The 21,853-nt window shown below is 40.9% G+C and overlaps 1 protein-coding gene across 2 annotated transcripts in view; it reads left to right on the forward strand.

Annotated features, from left to right (window-relative positions):
* Window positions 1-21,853, forward strand: part of LOC134615546 (uncharacterized) — a 50,482-nt gene that overhangs the window by 9,659 nt on the left and 18,970 nt on the right. For both annotated transcript variants that reach the window (XM_063460086.1, XM_063460087.1), the window contains exons 2-3: window positions 7,081-7,154; window positions 8,055-8,116. In XM_063460086.1, coding sequence (XP_063316156.1) covers window positions 7,081-7,154; window positions 8,055-8,116 — 136 coding nt within the window. The remainder of the gene's footprint in view (window positions 1-7,080; window positions 7,155-8,054; window positions 8,117-21,853) is intronic.

Consider the following 21,853-nt stretch of genomic DNA (forward strand, 5'->3'; position numbering starts at 1 on the left):
AAAGAATTTTTTTAATTCTTATTTTCTCCCATTTTTTTAAAAAACTGTATTCATATTAAATTATGTTTCAGACCTAAATATTTGATGTTAAATGAAAGCCCTGTTTCACCTGAATAAAATGATATATAAGTGTGGGTGCACATAATATGAAAGAGGTAAATTATGCCTGAACAGACATATAGTGCAAATTCAAGGTTTTGTTTACGTTTTGTGTTGATCACAACGTGTACATTTGGCTCAGTCCTTAAGGGATTAATAACTATTAAGAACAAGTGCCAATCGTGAGCATGTTAGTGTTGTCTTCTGTTTTAGCACCTCATGGTAGCATTAAGTATGCTGTATGTACAATTTGTCATTAAAAAATAATAAATTGAATAGGAAAATAAAAAGAAAGAACAAGTGCCAATGTTGTCTTACAACCAGGCTTAAAAGGATACACATGCTGAGTCAGACAAATGGAGAAGTGTCCAGAAGATATCTTCCATTCTCTGAAGTAAGGCCTGTTTATGTATTAAATACTCCGGTGTTGGAAAACACTGCCACATATTTTGTTATAAACAAGGGCCATAGTGGACTTAGTATCAGGTTTCTGGAGATGTGCTGAACTGTAGCATACAGAGAATAAACAAAAATAAGATGTTCAGCACTTATTATGAAAAAGATGATATCCCTTTAACTGTAGCATACAGGCAGACTCCATGTACTTAGTAGAGCCATTAAGAGCACTCTTTTCCAGAACCCCAACACAAGGTGTATACATTCCTCAGAAAAGTGACCCATTGTAATAAGGAAACGCCATACGCAGTAACAAGACTAACTGAAATAACAGTAAACCCCCATACTTATACTAGTCAGTAATCTATACGATTAATACACCTACCTGAAATATGACAAAAAATAAACTAAGCAGCCGGGGTAAATTGAAAACCGCAGGCCTTTGTTCAACCGGCAAATGGGGATTTGAAAACCTAAAAACCTAATCTAGAGGCTTCCATATGCACCCCATAAACCATTGTCATCTTCTTTATAAAAGAGTCTAGGTCAGACCACCGGTCACTAAAAGGGGTACACACAGGCAGGGGTAGATTCAGAACCTAATCTCGCGAGGGGCACTAGTGGATTATTTAAAGGAACAATCCAGGCACAAGAACTACTACAGCCTTCTAGTGATTATGGTGCCAGAAGTACCGTGGCGCCCTCCCAAAGTAAGTAGTCAAAACGTTTAAGAACAGTTTGACAATATACCTAGGGTCTGCAGAGATTGGCGCTATAGTAGGAAATAGGGCCTTTAGTAGGGGATAGGGGCAGTAGTGTGTGTGGGGTGCTGTGTGTGAGTGTGAGGGATCCAGTGTGTTTGTGAGGAGTCCAGCGTATGAGTACAGTGTGTGTGAGGGGTGCAGTGTTTGTGTGTGGGGTGCAATGTGTGTGAGAGGCACAGTGCGTGTGTTAGGGGTGCACTGCGTGTGTGAGGAGTGCAGTGTATGTGAAGGGTCCAGTGTATGTGTGTGAGAGGTCCAATGTGTGCATGTGTAAGGTATTCTGTGTGTGTGAAGGGTCCAGTGTGTGTGTTGGGTGGTGTGTGTGAGGGGTGTAGGTTGTGTTTGTGGGAGGCATATTTATAGCTTTTATTTCCTGTCCTAAACAGCCTAGTGGGCAGAGCAGACCCTATTGTGATGCTGTCATGGATTAGCCAGGAAGTATAAATATTATGTATATATTTTGCAATACCCTGATAGGTGCATTTGGTTCACAAATCAAGTGATATTTAACCGATACAGATTAAAAGAAAAAAAAGGAGGAGGAGTAAAAATATATAATTATAGCATTTGTTTACTGCTCCTTATTTATTTTCTTTGTGGGTCACTTCTCATTTGACCTGTGAATAAAATCAGTATTGGTGACTGTCCCCAAGCCATCAATCATCTTTTGCCCCATCAATCATCTATTTTTTTGGAATTCCAAATATTGAATCAGAAACATGTTTGGCAATTTCTCTAGTTGTTGCTCAGTTGTTCGGCACTTCTGAAATATGGATTTCTGCCGAACAGCCGATTGGTCCTAATTCAGACAATTTGCAATTTGAATTGAAATACACAAGTCTAACAAATATCACATGCGATTAGTGTATTCACTGTATACTTTTAATGTGTCTTCAGCCAATATGCTAAGATAGTTACATTTTGTGGTCATATTTGCCTGGTTAATAGGTTCTGAAGAATCAAAAATAACTCTCTAATTCACCAGTGTGAAAAAGCTATAAAAAAAAAAGAAAAAAAAAAAAAAGAAGAAGAGATGACTTGTGAATGTCTATTTGTTTTTGCACTTTACTGGTACATTACATTTCATTTCAGTTTGCCTGCATTAGGCAAGTCACCTGAAATGAGAAAACAGTTTGGCTAGTAGCTAATTAAGCAAACAGTTATAAATAAATAAATCCATAAATAAATAAATGGTGTTTAAAAACAAAAAAGAAGGAAACCAGGGTCTCATTGGATCACCTCTTAACCAGGTACAACACAATTATATGGTTGCAACTTTTCCCGTATGCCATAATCAGCTGAGAGTTAATAGAAAGAACAGGTGGACCAACAGTAATCACTCATACATTCCACCATCCTCTGGGCTGTGGGCCCAGCTAAATCCCCATAACTGTACGTGACCGGCTTAATCTTTCCTTCATTTTCTTACCCATACATGGTGAGTGTAGGGCAGTGGCGGAACTACCACAGTCGCAGGGTTTTCAGCTGCGACTGGGCCCTGCATCCCCTGTGACCGTAGGCCTGCCATCACTTCAGGGCCAGTTCACAGCTGCACCAGCCCGGGGCCCACGGTTGTCGGGTGACCTGAAGAAGGGGGGGGGCGCACAGAATAGCTGACGGTCACAACAAGTAGCGTGGCTGAGCAGACCAGGGAGGAGGGACCTCTGTTTCCCTCTAGCTGGACTGAGAGGAAGTGCTCATTGAAGGAGCTCTTTCTGTCAGACCGGCTACTGCTCTGCCATGCTACAGAAGAGAGCAGGTACAGAGATCAATGGGCAATTGGCACATGGAGGGACAGGGGAGGGAATTGATACATTAAAGTATGGGGGGGATTTACACATGGAGGGTGGGATTGATACATGGATGGACTGCAGGGGTGGTATAGACACATTGAGGGACTTGGGGGAGGGGGGACTGGCAGATGGTGGAATTTACACATTGAGAAACTGGGGAGGGTGGAATTGACCCAGTGGTTTCTAGTTACGCCTCTGGGGTAGGGCAAACAAAGATTGTTGGTCCAAAGGACTCCCTACCTATCAAATTAATAGAGGCTTCCCACTCCCTGTGTACACCATGGGTTAAATAATGGAATTCCTATTTTGCCTTGGACTGTCAGGTAATGCCCAGTCCATTCCATGGAAACTGCCAGCCAGCTGTCAATCACAAGTGTTAATACTTAAGGACTATACCTGTCACAGGGTCGTACCCCGACTTACAGGAATGGCAATTCCCACAAACAGAGGTTCTAAATAGACGTTACCGGGCCTTAGAGTGGCCAGACTTAACGTTAATAAAGATAAAGGCAGAGTCAGGCATAGCCAAGGTCAGGGATATAGAAATACAGATATAAGGAATAACAAGCCAGGGCAGGATACCAGAAATACTCAATGTCAAATGTAAGCCGGGTCAATATTGGCATATCAAGTGAGACTTACTGTTATCACTAGCATGTATCAGGGCAGAAACCACAATAGGGCAATGAACAAGGGCCCAAATTAACGTTATATAGGCTAACAATGTTTCTGATTGGTCTATGTCATCTCTGTGACTCCAAAATGATTGACAGTGGGGTTGCCTGGATAAAATGGTCACTTTAAGGGCGGGTGTGACATCACAACATTTGAATTTATGAAAGCGCCATTCTAACGGGCAGCATCTAATAAAATGCAATGAAAAGGATTTATACCCACGCAAACAAGCAGAGGTAGCTGTTCGCTGGCCCGAATGGTAAGCATTCCCTGTTCAAGCAGCGTGGCCACATGACCTGAGGAGGGGAGCAATGCTGCTGCGCAATATGTTTGGCTTGTGCGCCTGGTGCAGGTAAGTCCATGACAATGACAGGAAAAAAGAAAAAAAGAAAAAAAACAAAGGTACAAAATAATGTGAATCACCAAAGTGATAATGTGTAAATAAATACAAACTGAGATTATGTTGAAGTATTAGATTCAAAATAGTATCTGTAAAAAATACATAAACAATATATAGCGTAATATTGTTAAAGACCACTTGAAATTATACGTGGTAGAGAACTCACAAAAATAAGATGAAATCAGGCATATCTCCCTCTGTGTTAGGGAACTGGAAAATGTGAGGGACCTCCAGCGATGAATCCCAATATATGATGGCAGTAGATCTTCTAATGCACTCCAAATAGAGAGGAAAAAAAATAGATAGTGCAGATTGTATAAAAAGTAAAAATTTTATTGCATGTATTGCACTTACAGTGTATCAGAATAAAAACAGCTTGTCTCCACACTAGGTGGTATTCATAAGCAGCAGCTGAACCAATCAAGATGCAGGATCAGGAACAGTGATAGCAGCACCAAACAATATGAAAATAAAAGTTCGGTAAAAAAGCGAAAATAAAAACAATTCCAACGCGTTTCGTCCTTCTCTGGACTTCCTCAGGGATGTGTAGCTGTGATGAGAATGTGAATCTTCTTAAATATCCGTCTTTTAATCAGTCAAATGATCGCCGGTGTTGGCGTGCGTTCCACTGTGGAACGCATATTGCTTCCGCATGACGTCACTTCCGGTTTCGCGAGTGAAGTGAAACCACAGTTTATGTTGATAGTGGCAGCTCGAATAACATTTACAGCATAGAAACATAGACACAATATAATGGGGCAGGTTACTTGGTATGTTGCATACTACATCACCCCGAAACATTACACACTTAAATCGGCACTTCAACCTGCGCTGTGATAGCCTAATGGCAGCCGCACAAACCACTCATAATGTCTGGGTACCACTACTGTGTTGCCAACTTGTGTTATCAACGCCTCCTTGTCTAAACATTCACAACTCAAAGTATCTGTGCTCCGCTCTGTGGTCGGCTATCGCTACACCACAAATGTGCTAATGCCATACACCTAAACTAAGTTTGATCCTACGTGGCCATGCATCTTCCATCTATTGTATCTTGTTTGTATATACTTCAGTTATTTTTTTATATATTTCAGTTATTTTGATTTTCTTTCAACATCACTGCTTAGACACACTCGCAAACTAGTGAGAAGTATAATGTCACTGTATAATGTTAGTGGACCTGGCGATACGCCGCTTAAGCGTCTGTTGTTAACTTATAAACTAGTAAATCTTGTGCATATCAGGATGTTTGTTGCAGACACTGGCAAATATACCAGTTTAAACAGTGCATTTGTGTTGAACAGGAGTTTCCCACTCAGATAACTTAATAAAAGTATTTGGGTTCTGGTAGCCCATGGGGTCATCGCATGATTAGCTAGACAGGGCAAATCCCCTCAACACTGTACCAGCGTACGTGAAATTCCACAATTAAGCCTAACCGAGCGATATGTAGTCTACGCATGTACACTTATACTCATACGCTTATCTCTTGAATCGTTAATCATTAATCTTTTAAAAAACAAAAATGTATGCAAGTCTCTCATGCCACAACACTGTTATGTTAAACTTATGATACTGGAGCCTGCTGACGCCGTTGTGGCCATACAGGCGCTGTTGTACCCACCTGCATATCAAAAATAAAGAATTAAAAAAAAGAAAAAAGAAACATAGACAAAAACAGTGGAGTGTATCCACAAGGAACATCTTACATACATTTACAAATGTAAACCTATAAGTTGCTGAACATTGGGCATATCCATCTTGATATATATCTATGTATTTTTAACTATATATAATATAATATCTACAGATGTTTTGAATATATGAATTTAAGAATAGTTAGAATAAATATACTTACAATGGATATTAAATACATTAGAATATTATTTTGAAATTTGGAAATTTAGAAGTTTGAAAATTGAAAATGTAGAAATTGTAGAATTTTAAAGATTAGAAATTCAAAAGATGAATTTAAGAATTTAAAGGTATACACAATTAATATAGATCAATTTAGTATGCTCAATTTCTTACAAAGTTGAATAATATAATAAGTCCATGACAATTCCCAATGTTGTTACGCATATTTAAAGGTTTTTCATCATTTTAATAACACTGCAATTAATAACCTGGAATATGACTGGAATGTCTTATGTCACATTACATCCTGGACTGGAGATCAGTTGCACATTGTGATCTGTAGACCATACTGAGCCAATGCTTATTTAGTGCATAGAAACACAACGAAACATAATATTATGAATGTTCAAACATGTGCAATGCTTACTGTCAGGATGATGCCATAACTGGAAACAGAAACATTTTAAATGGAGCTGGACAATGTTTCAAGAATCTTCCAAAACTGCTGTTAGCACTTGGCTTATAACAACCATTTTGCTAGGGAAAGGACTCGTACATGCAACAAGTCTTTTTATACGTACAAAAAGGGATTGTAAAACAATCAGCAGGTCACAGAGTTTCCACAACTAATTCCAAGTACTTATCACTCCGAGTTGGGAAGAATTCCACCTTGTCTTGTATTAATTTGTTTGCTCATAATATTACAGTCACATTTCACACATCGTTCTGTTTGCAGAGTATAATTTACTGCTGGTACTGCTTAAAGGTTATAATTAGTGCCAGACAAGCAGCTAAACACAATGTAAACACTTTATGGGATTTCCTAACTTGGTAGCAATTTTTAAACGCAGTTATATAATGTCACAGAAGGTGCATTTTGACACTGATGGAGTGCATGTAATGCATGCTGTAGATGCATTATTTCTCACCATGGTATAATATTGTATTCTAATCTTGTATACATAAAAAAAAAAAATGAAAATATAATTTCTACGTGATAGAGTCCATTTCAGTACTGCAATTTTATACATATTGCAGAGCCACGAGTGTACAGTTTTAAGAGGATGTTTACGGATTTGTCGTTTTTTTTCAACAGAATATTTTTGGTAACCAGTCTTCATAACCTACCAGGACACTACCATTGTGAAAAAGCAGTTTCTTCAGAAACAGGTATAGCATATTTCCAAAAATAACTTTTTCATGAAAATATTCTCAGGCTTTTTTACTAAAGTGAGAATTGGATTTAAATTTAATGCTAGAATAGCTAAATTGAAACCACCACTTATTTATTTATTGGACTTTTTCATCTATTGTATCCTGCCATTTGCTGAGAGCAGCACGAGAGTGCACAACGCTACAGAAATCTTTCAATATTTCCCTTTCACTTAATTAACCCTTCCACTGGCTTTAGGGTTAACTGGTATTTAGGATTAAGGTGTATTTCAGCTTGTGTTTAAGATTCAAACTTATATTATAAAGGGGTTAGTCCATAGCATCTTGAAGGCAAATATCCTCTAACCTGAAGTCCTAATCACCCCAAGCCTGAACTCTAAACACCCACTAACATTAAGCGCCATAACCCTAAACACCCGCTAACTTTTAAAGTATAAAAGGAGTAGGTGGGTTAAATTTTAAAGGGGCACATTGTAGCCTGATAGTGGCTGTGGTGCCAGGGCATCCCTGGTGTCGCACCCAGAAGAAGAAGTTAAACCATTTCCAAATGATTTGACACTTACTTGTTTCTCTCTGGGATGTCTCTTGTCTGTCACTCTTCTCTGCTAGATCTAGAATGGGCTGTACTAGTTAACTAAACAATAGGGCACGTTTTAGCAGTATAGTGGAAAAGCTGTAGCATTTCGGCAGGATTTTAACAGAACTGTAAATTGCCCCTCAACTTGAAATATTGACAAATACAAAAACTTCTTATATACTTCCTTATCCTGAATAGTTTCCATAGATGGATCCTTAAGGACCATGGTGATGATGTATCTATATGTCTCTATAAATAACCATGGATGCTCTGTGACTGATTTTAACATTTTAAATTATATATACATATTTATATTACAGGCAATGGATTTATAACCTCAAGGAAACACACTGAACGTGTAATGGGTGCAAACATATATAAGGTAAAGAATTATCAGTGGATGTCTCATTTTGCAAGACAGATAATTTAATATCTCGGTTGCCAGTGCAGTCACTGTATCTGAAATGATCTAAATGAATAGGTGTTAACTATGATGCTGTCACTCAATTAATGCTTCAGTGAAATATTGCAGTTTTGTTGCAATTTTATAATATTAGCTGACATTTGGCTTTGAAATGTTTCAAATGAACGATAATATATGAGGTAAGATTAAAGGGAGATGCATCACTTGACCTGCAACAAAACACTTTTACACAAACTTAAAAACTAAAATAAGACCAGAAAAGTTTGAAAACTATAGAAACATAGAAACATAGAATGTGACGGCAGATAAGAACCATTCGGCCCATCTAGTTTGCCAAGTTTTCTAAATACTTTCATTAGTCCCTGGCCTTATCTTATAGTTAGGATAGCTTTATGCCTATCCCACGCATGCTTAAACTCCTTTACTGTGTTAACCTCTACCACTTCAGCTGGAAGGCTATTCCATGCATCCACTACCCTCTCAGTAAAGTAATACTTCCTGATATTATTTTTAAACCTTTGTCCCTCTAATTTAAGACTATGTCCTCTTGTTGTGGTAGTTTTTCTTCTTTTAAATATAGTCTCCTCCTTTACTGTGTTGATTCCCTTTATGTATTTAAATGTTTCTATCATATCCCCCCTGTCTCGTCTTTCCTCCAAGCTATACATGTTAAGATACTTTAACCTTTCCTGGTAAGTTTTATCCTGCAATCCATGAACCAGTTTAGTAGCCCTTCTTTGAACTCTCTCTAAGGTATCAATATCCTTCTGAAGATAGGGTCTCCAGTACTGTGTACAGTACTCCAAGTGAGGTCTCACCAGTGTTCTGTACAATGGCATGAGCACTTCCCTCTTTCTACTGCTAATACCTCTCCCTATACAACCAAGCATTCTGCTAGCATTTCCTGCTGCTCTATTACATTGTCTGCCTACCTTTAAGTCATCAGAAATAATCACCCCTAAATCCCTTTCCTCAGATGTTGAGGTTAGGACTCTATCAAATATTCTGTACTCGGCCCTTGGGTTTTTACGTCCAAGATGCATTATCTTGCACTTATCCACATTAAATGTCAGTTGCCACAACTCTGACCATTTTTCTAGTTTACCTAAATCATTTTCCATTTGGCTTATCCCTCCTGGAACATCAACCCTGTTACATATCTTAGTATCATCCGCAAAAAGACACACCTTACCATCAAGACCTTCTGCAATATCACTAATAAAAATATTAAAGAGAATGGGTCCAAGTACAGATCCCTGAGGTACCCCACTGGTGACAAGCCCAAGCTTCGAATATACTCCATTGACTACAACCCTCTGTTGCCTGTCACTCAGCCACTGCCTTACCCATTCAACAATATTGGAATCCAAACTCAAAGATTGTAGTTTATTGATAAGCCTTCTATGTGCAACAGTGTCAAAAGCCTTACTGAAATCTAGGTAAGCAATGTCTACTGCACCACCCTGATCTATAATTTTAGTTACCCAATCAAAAAAATCAATAAGATTAGTTTGGCATGATCTCCCTGAAGTAAACCCATGTTGCCTCTGATCTTGAAATACATGTGTTTTTAGATGTTCAACAATCCTATCCTTTAACATGGTTTCCATCACTTTCCCCACTACTGAAGTAAGGCTTACTGGCCTATAGTTGCCCGACTCCTCCCTATTACCTTTCTTGTGAATGGGCACAACATTCGCTAACTTCCAATCTTCTGGGACTACTCCTGTTATCAATGATTGGTTAAATAAATCTGTTAATGGTTTTGCTAGTACACCACTAAGCTCTTTTAATAGCTTTGGGTGTATTCCATCAGGTCCCATTGACTTATTTGTCTTTACTTTTGAGAGTTGAAATAGAACCTCTTCCTCTGTAAACTCACGTGTAATAAATGACTCATTTATCCTTTTTCTTAACTGAGGTCCCTTTCCTTCATTTTCATCTGTAAATACCAAACAAAAATATTCATTGAGGCAGTCAGCTAGACCTTTATCCTCATCTACATACCTTCCTTCTTTTGTTTTTAATCTAACTAATCCTTGTTTTACTTTTCTTTTCTCATTTATGTATCTAAAAAAAGTTTTGTCCCCCTTTTTTACTGACTGTGCTATTTTCTCTTCTGTGTGTGCTTTGGAAGCTCTTATAACTTGCTTAGCCTCTTTCTGCCTAATCTTATAGGTCATTCTGTCTTCCTCACTCTGTTTTTTTTTATAATTACTAAATGCTAACTTCTTGTTTTTTACTATTTTGGCCACATCTGTGGAGTACCACAGTGGTTTCTTGAATTTTTTGCTTTTACTGACAAGCCTAATGCAATTTTCTGTTGCCTTCAGTAGTGCAACTTTTAAATAATCCCATTTCTTTTGGACTCCATTTAAATTGCTCCAGTCTAATAATGACTCTTTTACACATATTCTAATTTTAGAAAAGTCTGTTTTTCTAAAGTCTAAAACTTTTGTTTTTGTGTGGTGTGACTCAGTCACTGTTCTTATATTAAACCACACTGACTGATGATCACTGGATCCTAAACTTTCACCTACAGTAATATCTGATACCAAATCTCCATTTGTTAACACTAAATCTACTATGGCCTCTTTACGAGTTGGCTCCTCAACGACTTGTTTTAGAGACAATCCCAGTAGGGAGTTTAGAATATGTGTGCTCCTGGCACAAGTAGCTATTTTTGTTTTCCAATTCACATCAGGAAGATTAAAGTCACCCATGATGATAACTTCCCCCTTCATTGTCATTTTAGCTATTTCTTCAACTAGTAGATTATCTAACTCTTCAATTTGTCCTGGGGGCCTATAAATCACACCTACACGAGTTACTGTGTGATTACCAAATTCTAACGTAACCCAAACAGACTCTATGTTCGCCTCACTAACCTTTATTAGGCTAGATTTTATGCTATCCTTTACATACAGGGCCACCCCTCCCCCTTTCTTGCCTTCCCTGTCTTTTCTATATAAAGAGTACCCTGGTATTGCTATGTCCCAGTCATTTTTCTCATTATACCATGTCTCAGTAACAGCGACTAAATCTACACTATCAGTTGCCATTATTGCCACAAGTTCATGGATCTTATTCTCTAAACTGCGAGCATTTGTAGACATGACTCTAAGCTTATCATTTTTTAACACACTTGCTACAGGCACCTTCTGTCCTTGTTTTGGGGGACAATTGGATTGATGTTTTATCACCCTTTTGCCCCCCCCATCCTAGTTTAAATACATCCTAGCAAAACCTCTGAACTGCTCACTGAGAACATTTGTTCCCTTTTGAGAAAGATGCAAACCATCTTTTTTGTACAGTACATTTCCATTCCAAACAGAGCTACCATGAGCAATAAAGCCAAATCCTTGCTCCCGACACCATTCACCAAGCCACAAGTTAAAGTCCCTAATACACATCCGCCTGTCGTTCTGAGTGTTATGCACAGGCAGAACTTCAGAGAATGACAGTGTGGAAGCAACCTGCCGTATATCATTGGCAAAAACACTAAAAACTTCCTTAACCTCTGAAACCTCATTGCAAGCCAAGTCATTTGTCCCTAAATGGACAAGTACATCCAATTCCTCTTCCTGCTTTGCTTGCTTAACAATATTACAGATACATCTCCTGTCTCTGTGAGCAGTAGCTCCGGGAAGACACCTCACAAGACCACCATTGTCCATCTCCACACCTCTTATGATGGAATCCCCCAACAACAACTGCTTTCTATTAGGCCTCACCATAGCCTTCAAGCCTCTCTGCACAACACCACTAGCCTCAATGCCTCTCTCCACAACACCACTAGCCTCAGTGCTTCTCTCCACAACACCACTAGCCTCAATGCCTCTCTCAACAACACCACTAGCCTCAGTGCCTCTCTGCACAACACCACTAGCCTCAGTGCCTCTCTGCACAACACCACTAGCCTCAGTGGCTCTCTGCACAACACCACTAGCCTCAGTGCCTCTCTGCACAACACCACTAGCCTCAGTGCCTCTCTGCACAACACCACTAGCCTCAGTGCCTCTCTGCACAACACCACTAGCCTCAGTGCCTCTCTGCACAACACCACTAATATACTCACCATAAACTTTGTCAGTTTGCTTTGTCTGGCACGCCTCTCAGCCAGGAAAGTTTTTCAGTCTCCCTCTGTACCTCTTAGCATCCTCTTACGCACCCATTAACAGTTACTTACTAATTAATTGAAGATTATGCTAGCGTTAGTGTACTTATAATCTTAATTTTATTAATGACAGGAGGCGAGTATTTTGCATTAACGGAGTGGGCACCGAAGGTGTCTTCCACACCTGCTAGAGACAGGATCCAACGTACCCATCTGGCAAGGGTGGTAGTAGAGACGGGAACGTGAGGTCTAACATAAGACACCAATAGTTGTCCCGAAGATGAGACCCGAAGGAGGGAAGTGACCTAAACGTATCGACGCAGAGCAGAAACCACGCAAAGCAGCGGTTCCGTAGGAAAAAAGGGATAGAAGACCGACGAGGAATCTGATTTCGTACGACGTGACACTTGGAAAGTAACTCCCTCGGGGGAGACCGAGAAGGCGTCAACGTCGAAAGCCCGCACGTCCGACACTCTGCGGAACGAGACCAGACAAAGTAGAAGTGTTAGTTTGGCCGACAGTTGTCGAAGTGAGAGTCTGTCGTTATCTGGCCAGTCTCGCAGAAACTGTAGGACGACTTCCACGTCCCATAACCGAGTGTACTTGGGGGGCCTTTGAAGTCTGATGCCCCTTAGGAGGCGGCATACCAGAGGGTTTTTCCCGACGGGTGTACCCAGGATCGGAACGTGAGCCGCCGAAATCACGGAGCGCACGACGTTGAGGGATCGGTAAGACCGGCCCGCGGAGTATAGGTGGGAGAGAAAATTCAAGATGGCCGTTACAGGTGCCGTAAAGGGATCACTACACCAAGCGGACCAGGAATTCCATGCTGCAAGATAGCATCGTCTGGTTCCTGGCGCCCATGAATCCCATAAGAGGTCTCGAGCTGTCTGCGATAAGTCCTCGGTCCGCCAAGTGCCCCTGAAAGAGTCCAGGCTACTAGAGTGAGGCGGTCTTCCAGAATGAGAGGATGGGGGTTCCCTCTCGGGTCTGTGAGGAGTGTCGGGTAGGACGGTATGAGGAGAGGGTCCCTGTAGGATGACGCTAGAAGGTCCGGAAACCATGGTTGGCTCTGCCATAGGGGAGTGATGAGGATCAGAGACCCGCGTTGCGTCTTTAAGTATTGTATCGTCCTTGCCACCATGGCCAATGGGGGAAAGGCGTAAGCGCCCCTGGGTGGCCATGGTTGGAGAAAGGCGTCTACTGCTTTGCTCTCTGGATCTGGTAGCCAGCTGAAGCCCGGGAGATATTCTGCCATGAGGGAGATTTTCCAGGGAAGGCAAAACTCAAATATTTATTTCGTAATCTCTGAGAGGAGTCTGGACCGGGCCCCTCCCAGTCTGTTGATGTAACGGACTGCTGAAACAGTGTCCATCCGGAGGAGGATGCAGCAGTTGGTCCGGTTTCTCGCTAGGCTGCGAATTGCAAACGACCCCGCTAGAAGTTCTAGGCAGTTGATGTAGAGTTTGAGTTCCTGGGAAGTCCAAGTGCCTCCCGTCGAACTGCCATCCCCAGAGGCTGGCATCTGATTCCAGGACCATGTCGGGCGTGTTCCCGAAGATGGCTCGGCCATTCCACGCTTCCATGCTGTCCACCATCCGAGTTCTTCTTTGACTTCCTCCGTCACCGGAACAGTTTGGTCGTACGAAGGGTTCTGGCGGAGGAAGGAAGCCTTCAGGCGCTGCATCGCTCTGTAGTGGAGTGGAACCGGGAATATCGCCTGGATAGATGTGGATAGCAAGCCCATGATCCGAGCCAGGTTGCGGAGTGGAATGGAGTGGCTGCGAATGGCTCTGCGTATTTCCTTCTTGATGGCTGTGATCTTTGAGGTCGGGAGCCGTAGTGTGCTGGTCTTGGAATCTATCTCGAAGCCCAGGAATTGTATCTTCTGGGCTGGGGATACTTCCGACTTTTGAAAGTTCACCACGAAACCTAGGGACGTGAGGAGTCGGGTGGTATATTGTGTGTGTTGCGTTAGACTGTACCTGTCTGAGGAAAACAGTAGCAGGTTGTCCAGGTAGATAATGCACCGAATTCCTTGAGTGCGTAGTCGAGACACTACTGGCTTCAGTAGTTTGGTGAAGCACCACGGTGCTGAGCTGAGGCCGAAGGGGAGGCATGTAAACTGCCAGGGGCGACCTTGCCATCGGAATCTGAGGAACTGTCGGCAGGATGTATGGACGGGTACCGATAGGTAGGCGTCCTTGAGGTCCAGTCTTGTGAACCAGTCCCCTTCTTGGAGCAGATCTCTTAGGAGATGGATGCCTTCCATCTTGAAATGTCTGTATGTTACGAAAGCGTTGAGCCTCCTTAGGTTTATAACCGCCCGTAAGTCTCCGGATTTCTTTTTCACTAGAAAAATGTTGCTGAAGAAGCCGTTTTGGTCGTGAGCGGGTTCTATCGCTCCTTTGGCCCTGAGTTCCCGTAGTTCGCCATCGATTAGAAGGCGATCTTCCTTGGAGCACTGAATGGGGTGCGGAGGGGCGGTCTGGGACGGGGTTTACACAAAATCTATGATGTAGCCTTGGACCGTCTGGAGGACCCATGCGTCCGTGGAGATGGCTGTCCAGTTCTGAAAAGACAGAGCGATACGACCTGCAGTATACGGGGTTAGTGGACATTGAGACATTATGATGCTTACCTGTGGGGAAGCGTGCTCTGCCACGGCTACGAGGTCCTCTGCCTCTGTCTGCTCCACGGGTGTAGGAGAAGGGCTGCCTGAAACCCACTTCTGGGTAGAAGGGTTGGGGTCTGTGTGAGCGGGGGCCAGAGGGCCAAAAACGGCTGGCTGCTCGGCCCCTGTAGCGGCCAGCCCGTCCAAAAACACCCCGACTGGGGTAGCCCCTGAATACTCGCTTCATTGAAGTTTGAGCCTTATTGAGCGAGGTGAAAATGTTTACGTGCTTATTAAGCTCTTTGAGGAAGGCTTCCCCAAACAATTTGCCCTGTGCAAGCGGTCCCAACTCCTTGGTGCCCAATTCCACCAGCTTTCCGTCAATACGGAGCAGCGCTGCTTTACGCCTCTCAGAGGAGAGGGCTACGTTGATGTTACCAACAAAACAGAAGCACCTCTGTGCCCATTCTCTTATATCATGTGCCCACTCTTTAACCATGCTGGTATCAAATTCGTCAGCCCTTGTAAAAGCATCGTCCGCCAAAAACATGATGCGGGAAAGTGGGCCAATAGAGTCTAGGAGTTTGTCTTAAACTCCGTGGAAACCCTTCTCCACTCCTCTCCTGGGGTCGCGGCCACCCCGAGACATGAATGTGTTCATGACCTGGTCGAATTCGGGGGTTTGGGCCACGTGGTCGGGAAGGGAAGGGCGAGGGCATTCCGAACGTAGTCGGTTGCGCACCGTTTTGTCCAGGGGTTTGCGGAGCCAACGGTGCATACATTTAGAGAGATGGTCGGGGGGGGTCCAGTCCCCCGAACGCGGGTGCCGTATATTGCGAGGGTCGAATAGACGTTGCCCCGTGGGGTCCAGAATGGCTTCCCCTTCTTCTTGGACCGGTGTGGGGTCGTCCGGCAGTTGGATGTCGTCCAAGAAGGTGCCTTGTAGGTGACCCGTATGGGATCCCGTGTCCGAACCCCAGTCATTGTCTTGATCAGAATCTGCGGCCTGCCACTCATCTAACACGGCCATGGAGCGTGTGTGTTCTTCCCCCTCGTCCGAGGAGTAGTGGATGGGAGTGGGTGGGGTTGGCCTGTGGCGTTTGGAAGGTGCCTTGCCTTTGCCCGGGTTGTCATTCCTTTCCTTGCCCTTCCAGTGGCGTTTGCTGGGCCGTGAGTCGGCCTGGGCATGGGATTCTGAAGCCTCAGAGTCATAGTCATGGGCTTGGGCTGTTGCGACGGCAGAGAAAGCCGGCGGACCGAGAGGGCGAAAAAAAGGAGAGAGGCCCTGTGAAGAAAACAGGGAGGGGGAAAAGGCTCCCCAAATAGTGAAGCCCCAAGGGGGCAGATAAAATAAAGGTAGAAAGCAATAAAGCAAATATATAAACTACATATATAATTTAAAATACAGTATTATAAAAAATTACATATAATATACAAATAGTGAAAGGGAAGAGCCAAAAACTCTGACCTGTCTGCTGATGGAGCAGTAAAGAAAGAGGGGGAGGAGCCTCATTACTGTGAATACTATGCCTCCTACTTTCTTTTGATTGGTTAATGTTTTCACCTTTTTTTCTTTACTGCTATGTGAGTTAGTAAAGAGAGTTAATGCAAAATATGAAGCCTCCTGTCATGTGGTAAAATTACTGCACAGTAAATCCCTCTGTATACTGAGTGACACACTGCTTTTCACAGTGAACCCCAATATATACTGAGTGACACCCACACTACTCTGCACACTAAACCATCTGTATACTGAGTGGCACTCTGCTCTGCGCAGTGAATCCCTCTGTATATGGAGTAACACACAGCTCTACAGTGAATCCCACTATATACTAAGTGACATAGTGAATCCCTCTATACACTATATGACACACTGCGTTGCACAGCCAATTTCTCTACAAACTGACTGACATACTGCTTTGCACAGTGAATCCCTTTATCCGGGGAGTACTTTGTGACATGGTGCTTCTGAGGGGTCAGTGTGGCAAGGTGACTGTGTTTGGGGAGTGAGTGTGACAGGGTGACTATATGTAGGAGGTACGAGTGTGATGTGTTGATTGTGGGGAAAGGGTTGAAGGAAGGGGTTGAAGTGTGGAAGGGTGATTGAAGGGGGGGTAAGAGTAACATGGTGACTGTGTGTGGGGAGTTAGTGTGACATTTGACTGTGTATGCAGTGCAACTCAATATTTTTTTGAATATATGAAGCTGTAGTTCCCTTCTTCCTTACCTATTGTGCAAAAAGGAGGCCCTAATGCCCAATTCCCTGGCAGTTCAGTGGGCTGCTTCATTTCTTGACAGTTCAGTGGGATGCTTGTATCTCTGGTGATCCGATGGGCTGCTTGACTCCCTGGTGGTCTGTTGGGCTTCACTGTCTCCATTGGCATCTAGGCAACACTTGTTGCATAGTCAAAGTGCCACGTAATTCGTATTCTTAGCCAGTGCGTATGGATCTTGCAACATCACGTAACTAGCGGTAGGACACTGATGGTCTGGATCAGAGTCCTCCCTAGGGTAAGAGTGGAAAATGCGGGTAAGAAAACATAGGTAAATATGAAATAAATTAGAATTACTGCCTTTTTCCACCTGCAGAATGAGTCAGTTGTCTGAAAGGGATTCGTGTCCCTTTAATATCAGTGTATTTATCTATTATTATATTTTGTCCAAATATTTTATTGTGAATACATATGCAAACGGAGAGTACAAGGCGAAGAAATGGGGGATACGAACAGTATTGGAGCTAGGAAGATCATTTAGGTAGTTCAGTACTCGGTGGTGACATCAAGATGAAGACGAGGAGGTGCTTACGAAGGCCTATAGTGAGAAAGGTATCATCTGACAATATATTGTAAGCTTGAACAGTACTGAAGGAGGGTGGCCCATGGCCGGTCATGAAGTTTTATATTCCAGGTAGAGCCTAAATGATTAGTATGATTGAGTTATACATGCGAAGCTGGCAGTGTGGTAGTAAGTAAAAACAGGAGGTGTAGACATTTAGGGTCTGCCTCTCCAAACAAAGTAGAAATAGATTTTTAAAACAGTAGGAGGAGGCAAAAAGGAATGGGGTGAAGAGTCAGCGCTACGTAGCCACAGAGAAATATAGTTTAGAACGGCTGCACACCTTAAAAGGGGAGTTCCCCTAATCCCCTTATATAAGTAACATAAAACACGAAAACAGAAATGAAAAGGGTGCGCCTAACTTACATAAAAATAATATTATGCATAAATAAAATAATAATAAAATAATAGTCCAAAGTCCTACAATAAGTCCGAAGTGGTAAGTTCCACAAAGTATGGAGGATGCTTGAGGATGATGTCAGTCTTTACGCCTATGCACTTGTAGTTCGGTGATGATATGTGAAGATAAAAGCAGGAAACCAAAAATCCCAATGGTACAGTATGTCAGCAAGGTGAAAGGGGATAAAATAGTGATAATGAAAATTACTCACAATTTTCAGAGCTAAAATCCAGCTCTGATATTATATGCGTGAAGTGGAATGATCCCCACTCAAGGATATATAGGGTGACGCTGGTCAGCAAGTAGTGCAGGTGAAAAGTCCAGCGATGATCCGGCTCGGCCGATAATAAGAGAAAATAAAATATAGTGCTCTCTGTATGGCAGATAAAAATGCTAGAAGAAAATAAAAATATACTCACAGTATATAGAGCAGGCTGAACTGCTCGGTGTAAGCGTATGGGTGGTATAATCCCCACCTATGGATTCTTTGCGCTATTGCGTGGGTTTATAAATTATAAGTAAGGTCAGGTTAAAAAAGGTAAAAAAAAAAAAAAAAAAAAAGGATATTTAACCCCTTAAGGACACATGACATGTGTGACATGTCATGATTCCCTTTTATTCCAGAAGTTTGGTCCTTAAGGGGTTAAAGGAATATGGCAAACAAGATATTTTGGTGCCAAAAATTCCTTTATTACAAATATAAAATATAAAATATAAAATGTATAATATCTAGACGCGTTTCGCCTAAAGAGGCTTCTTCAAGTAGATAATAGAAAACATAACCTGACATACATGAACTTATATAGGGTACAATAGTATTAGTAAAATTTGAATATCCCGCCAAAATGGCGTCATTACCATAATTAGCATAAAACATAAAATATAATAAAAGTGTTTTTTAAACACAATAGGATAAAATATTATAAGAGGCCAATCTTATGGGACCAGAAAGAACAGGAAAAGAGGCTTTAATCCTGTAAAAAATGATATATTAAGAACGAATTCGGAAATTAGCATAAAAAAATAAAAATGACTTTTACAGGTATAGAAGTGAAGCTATAACCCAAACTAACTGAGTGGTAATATTGGTTTATAAAAACGAAGCTTGTAGCTTGATAAATTTAAGAAAGAAAACGGGTCATGTGACGCGCGACTAGAATACTTCCGCGTCACGTGACTGATGTTTAGATAAATTAACATACTCCCTGGAGGGGATAATGGGGATATAAACAGGGAGGGGGGATAAAACTTAGGCACAGTGAGGGAAATTATAATTGTCAACAAATTTGATTAAGGTTAACATCATATATGCATATCTTGGGGAAGGTTAACTAAACTGTGAAATACAAAGTTTATAAAAACATAATAAAGATAATAAAATTAATAAAAATATATATGAAATGTAGTTAGTACATACTCATATAAGTAATATTTGTGTAGATAAACAATGATTGGAATGAGGAGCAGAAAGTAGTAGAAAAGTTATTGTTGCTGTGTAATAAAAAGTTATTGTTACTGTGTAATAAAAAAATTATTGCTACCATCATTAATATCATAAAGGATTAGAGGGGCATTTTTTATTTTTATAAAAAGTTAAAAAGGTCAAAGTCTATATTGAGACCTTTTGGAGTAAGGGTTTTTAGGTTATAGACCCACTCCATTTCTTTTTTTCCCAGAATCTTTTTGATGTCACCTCCTCTCCATGGGACATTACATATATCTATACCAATGCATTTTAAAAGTTTTGGATTTTTATCGTGTTTCAGAAAGTGCTTAGATACCGAATGGTTATCATAGCCTTTTGCAATGTTGCGACAATGTTCGGCCAGTCTTGTTTTTAGATCTCTAGTGGTCATACCTACATATTGTAAGCCACATGGGCATTCTAATAGATAAATGACGTTTTTTGTATTGCAGTGAATAAAGTGTTTTATCTGATAGTTTTTTTGTGTAATTGATGATTTAAAATAAGTAGTTTTAGACTTAATAATGTCACTGGTGCGTTTACATACTATGCACTTGTTGCATTTAAAAAAACCACTAGGTTTAGGTAAAAAAGTAAGAAGGTTAGGAGGGGGTTTATCGTATTTTTGTTTGGTATAGTTAGTTGTGAGGATGGACTTAAAGCTGGGTGCCCCTCTGAATATGACATGTGGATTATCTGGGATAACGCCAGCTAGAGTTTCATCCTGTTTTAATATATGCCAATGTTTCTTAATAATCTTCTTCATAACATTGCTTTTGTTATTGAAGTCGAAAATAATTGGCAAAGATGGTGCATCTTTAGTGTCTTTTTTATTTTTGTATTCAAGAAGTTCTGATCTGTTTTTATCTTTAATATTTTTTAGAGTGAGGTCTAAATTTTGTTTGGGGTAATTTTTCTCAGAAAATTTGTCTAACAGCGTCTGAGATTGGGCTTCAAAGTCTTGGGTAAGGGAACAGTTCCTCCGAAGACGGAGGAACTGGCTTTTTGGTATGCCTTGGAGCCAGGGTTTATGATGGCAGCTAGTAACATCAATAACATTATTAGTGCATACTTTCTTAAAAAAAGTTTTGGTGTTAATTGCATCATCTTTAATAAAAATTTCTAAATCTAAAAAATGAATGGAAGAGTTACTGTATTCCCAAGTTAAAATAATACTTCTGTCATTTTTGTTTAGATGCTGTAAAAACTGGTTCAAGGAATCCTCCGTTCCTTCCCAAATAAAAAACAGATCATCTATATATCTAAAATATGTGACCAAGTTTGCCCGCCAGTCATGCCCTCCCAGAATGGCAGTGGATTCCCAATCTGCCATAAAGAGATTGGCATAACTAGGGGCAAACCTGGTCCCCATAGTCGTACCCTGTTTCTGTAAATAAAAAGAATCTAAAAACCAAAAATAGTTGTTTTTTAAAATAATATTAATACCTTGTATAATAAAATCAATTTGGTGGTCTGGAATATTATTTTCAGTTCTTAAAATGTTCTCAACTGCATAGCAACCTTTATCGTGAGGGATGATTGTGTATAAAGATTGGACATCGCATGTAACTAAAAAGTAAGTGTTTTTCCAAGTAAAATTATTTAAAAAGCGAAGGAGAGTCATGGAGTCTTTTAAGTACGACTCCATACGTTTAACTGAAGGTTGTAAAAGGATGTCCAGATATTCAGATAAGTTAGATAAAATAGAATTAATCCCTGACACGATAGGCCTGCCTGGAGGGTTTGTCACATTTTTGTGAATTTTTGGTAAAAAATAAATTACGGGGATTTTGGGATGGGATACGTTTAAAAATTCATATTCTTGTTTACTTAAAATATTAGAGTCACGGCCATTGGTTAAAAAGGAGTTTAAGACTTGTTGGATTTTTGGGGTGGGGTCTTGTGTAAGTTTTTCATAAACATTTGTATCTTTAAGTTGTCTCATAGCCTCTTCTATATACATGTCTTTAGTTAATATTACTATACCTCCCCCCTTGTCAGCCGGTTTGATAACAATGTTATCATCTTTTTGCAATTGTTGTAGTGCTTCTCGTTCTAATTTTGTAAGGTTGTCCTGATCATATTTTTTCTTTTGAATTTTTTCAAAATCCTTTAAAACTAGCTTCTCAAAGACTTCTAGGGGGCCAGATTTAAAACTGGAGGGAAAAAAAGTTGATTTTTTCTTTAATGAAGTGGATATGATATTAGGGGGTTCTGAGAGTGGAGTGGCCAGGGGTTGTGAGGTAGAATTTTCTATATTTTTA

Source organism: Pelobates fuscus, chromosome 6 (genome assembly GCF_036172605.1).
Source record: "Pelobates fuscus isolate aPelFus1 chromosome 6, aPelFus1.pri, whole genome shotgun sequence".
NCBI lineage: Eukaryota > Metazoa > Chordata > Amphibia > Anura > Pelobatidae > Pelobates > Pelobates fuscus.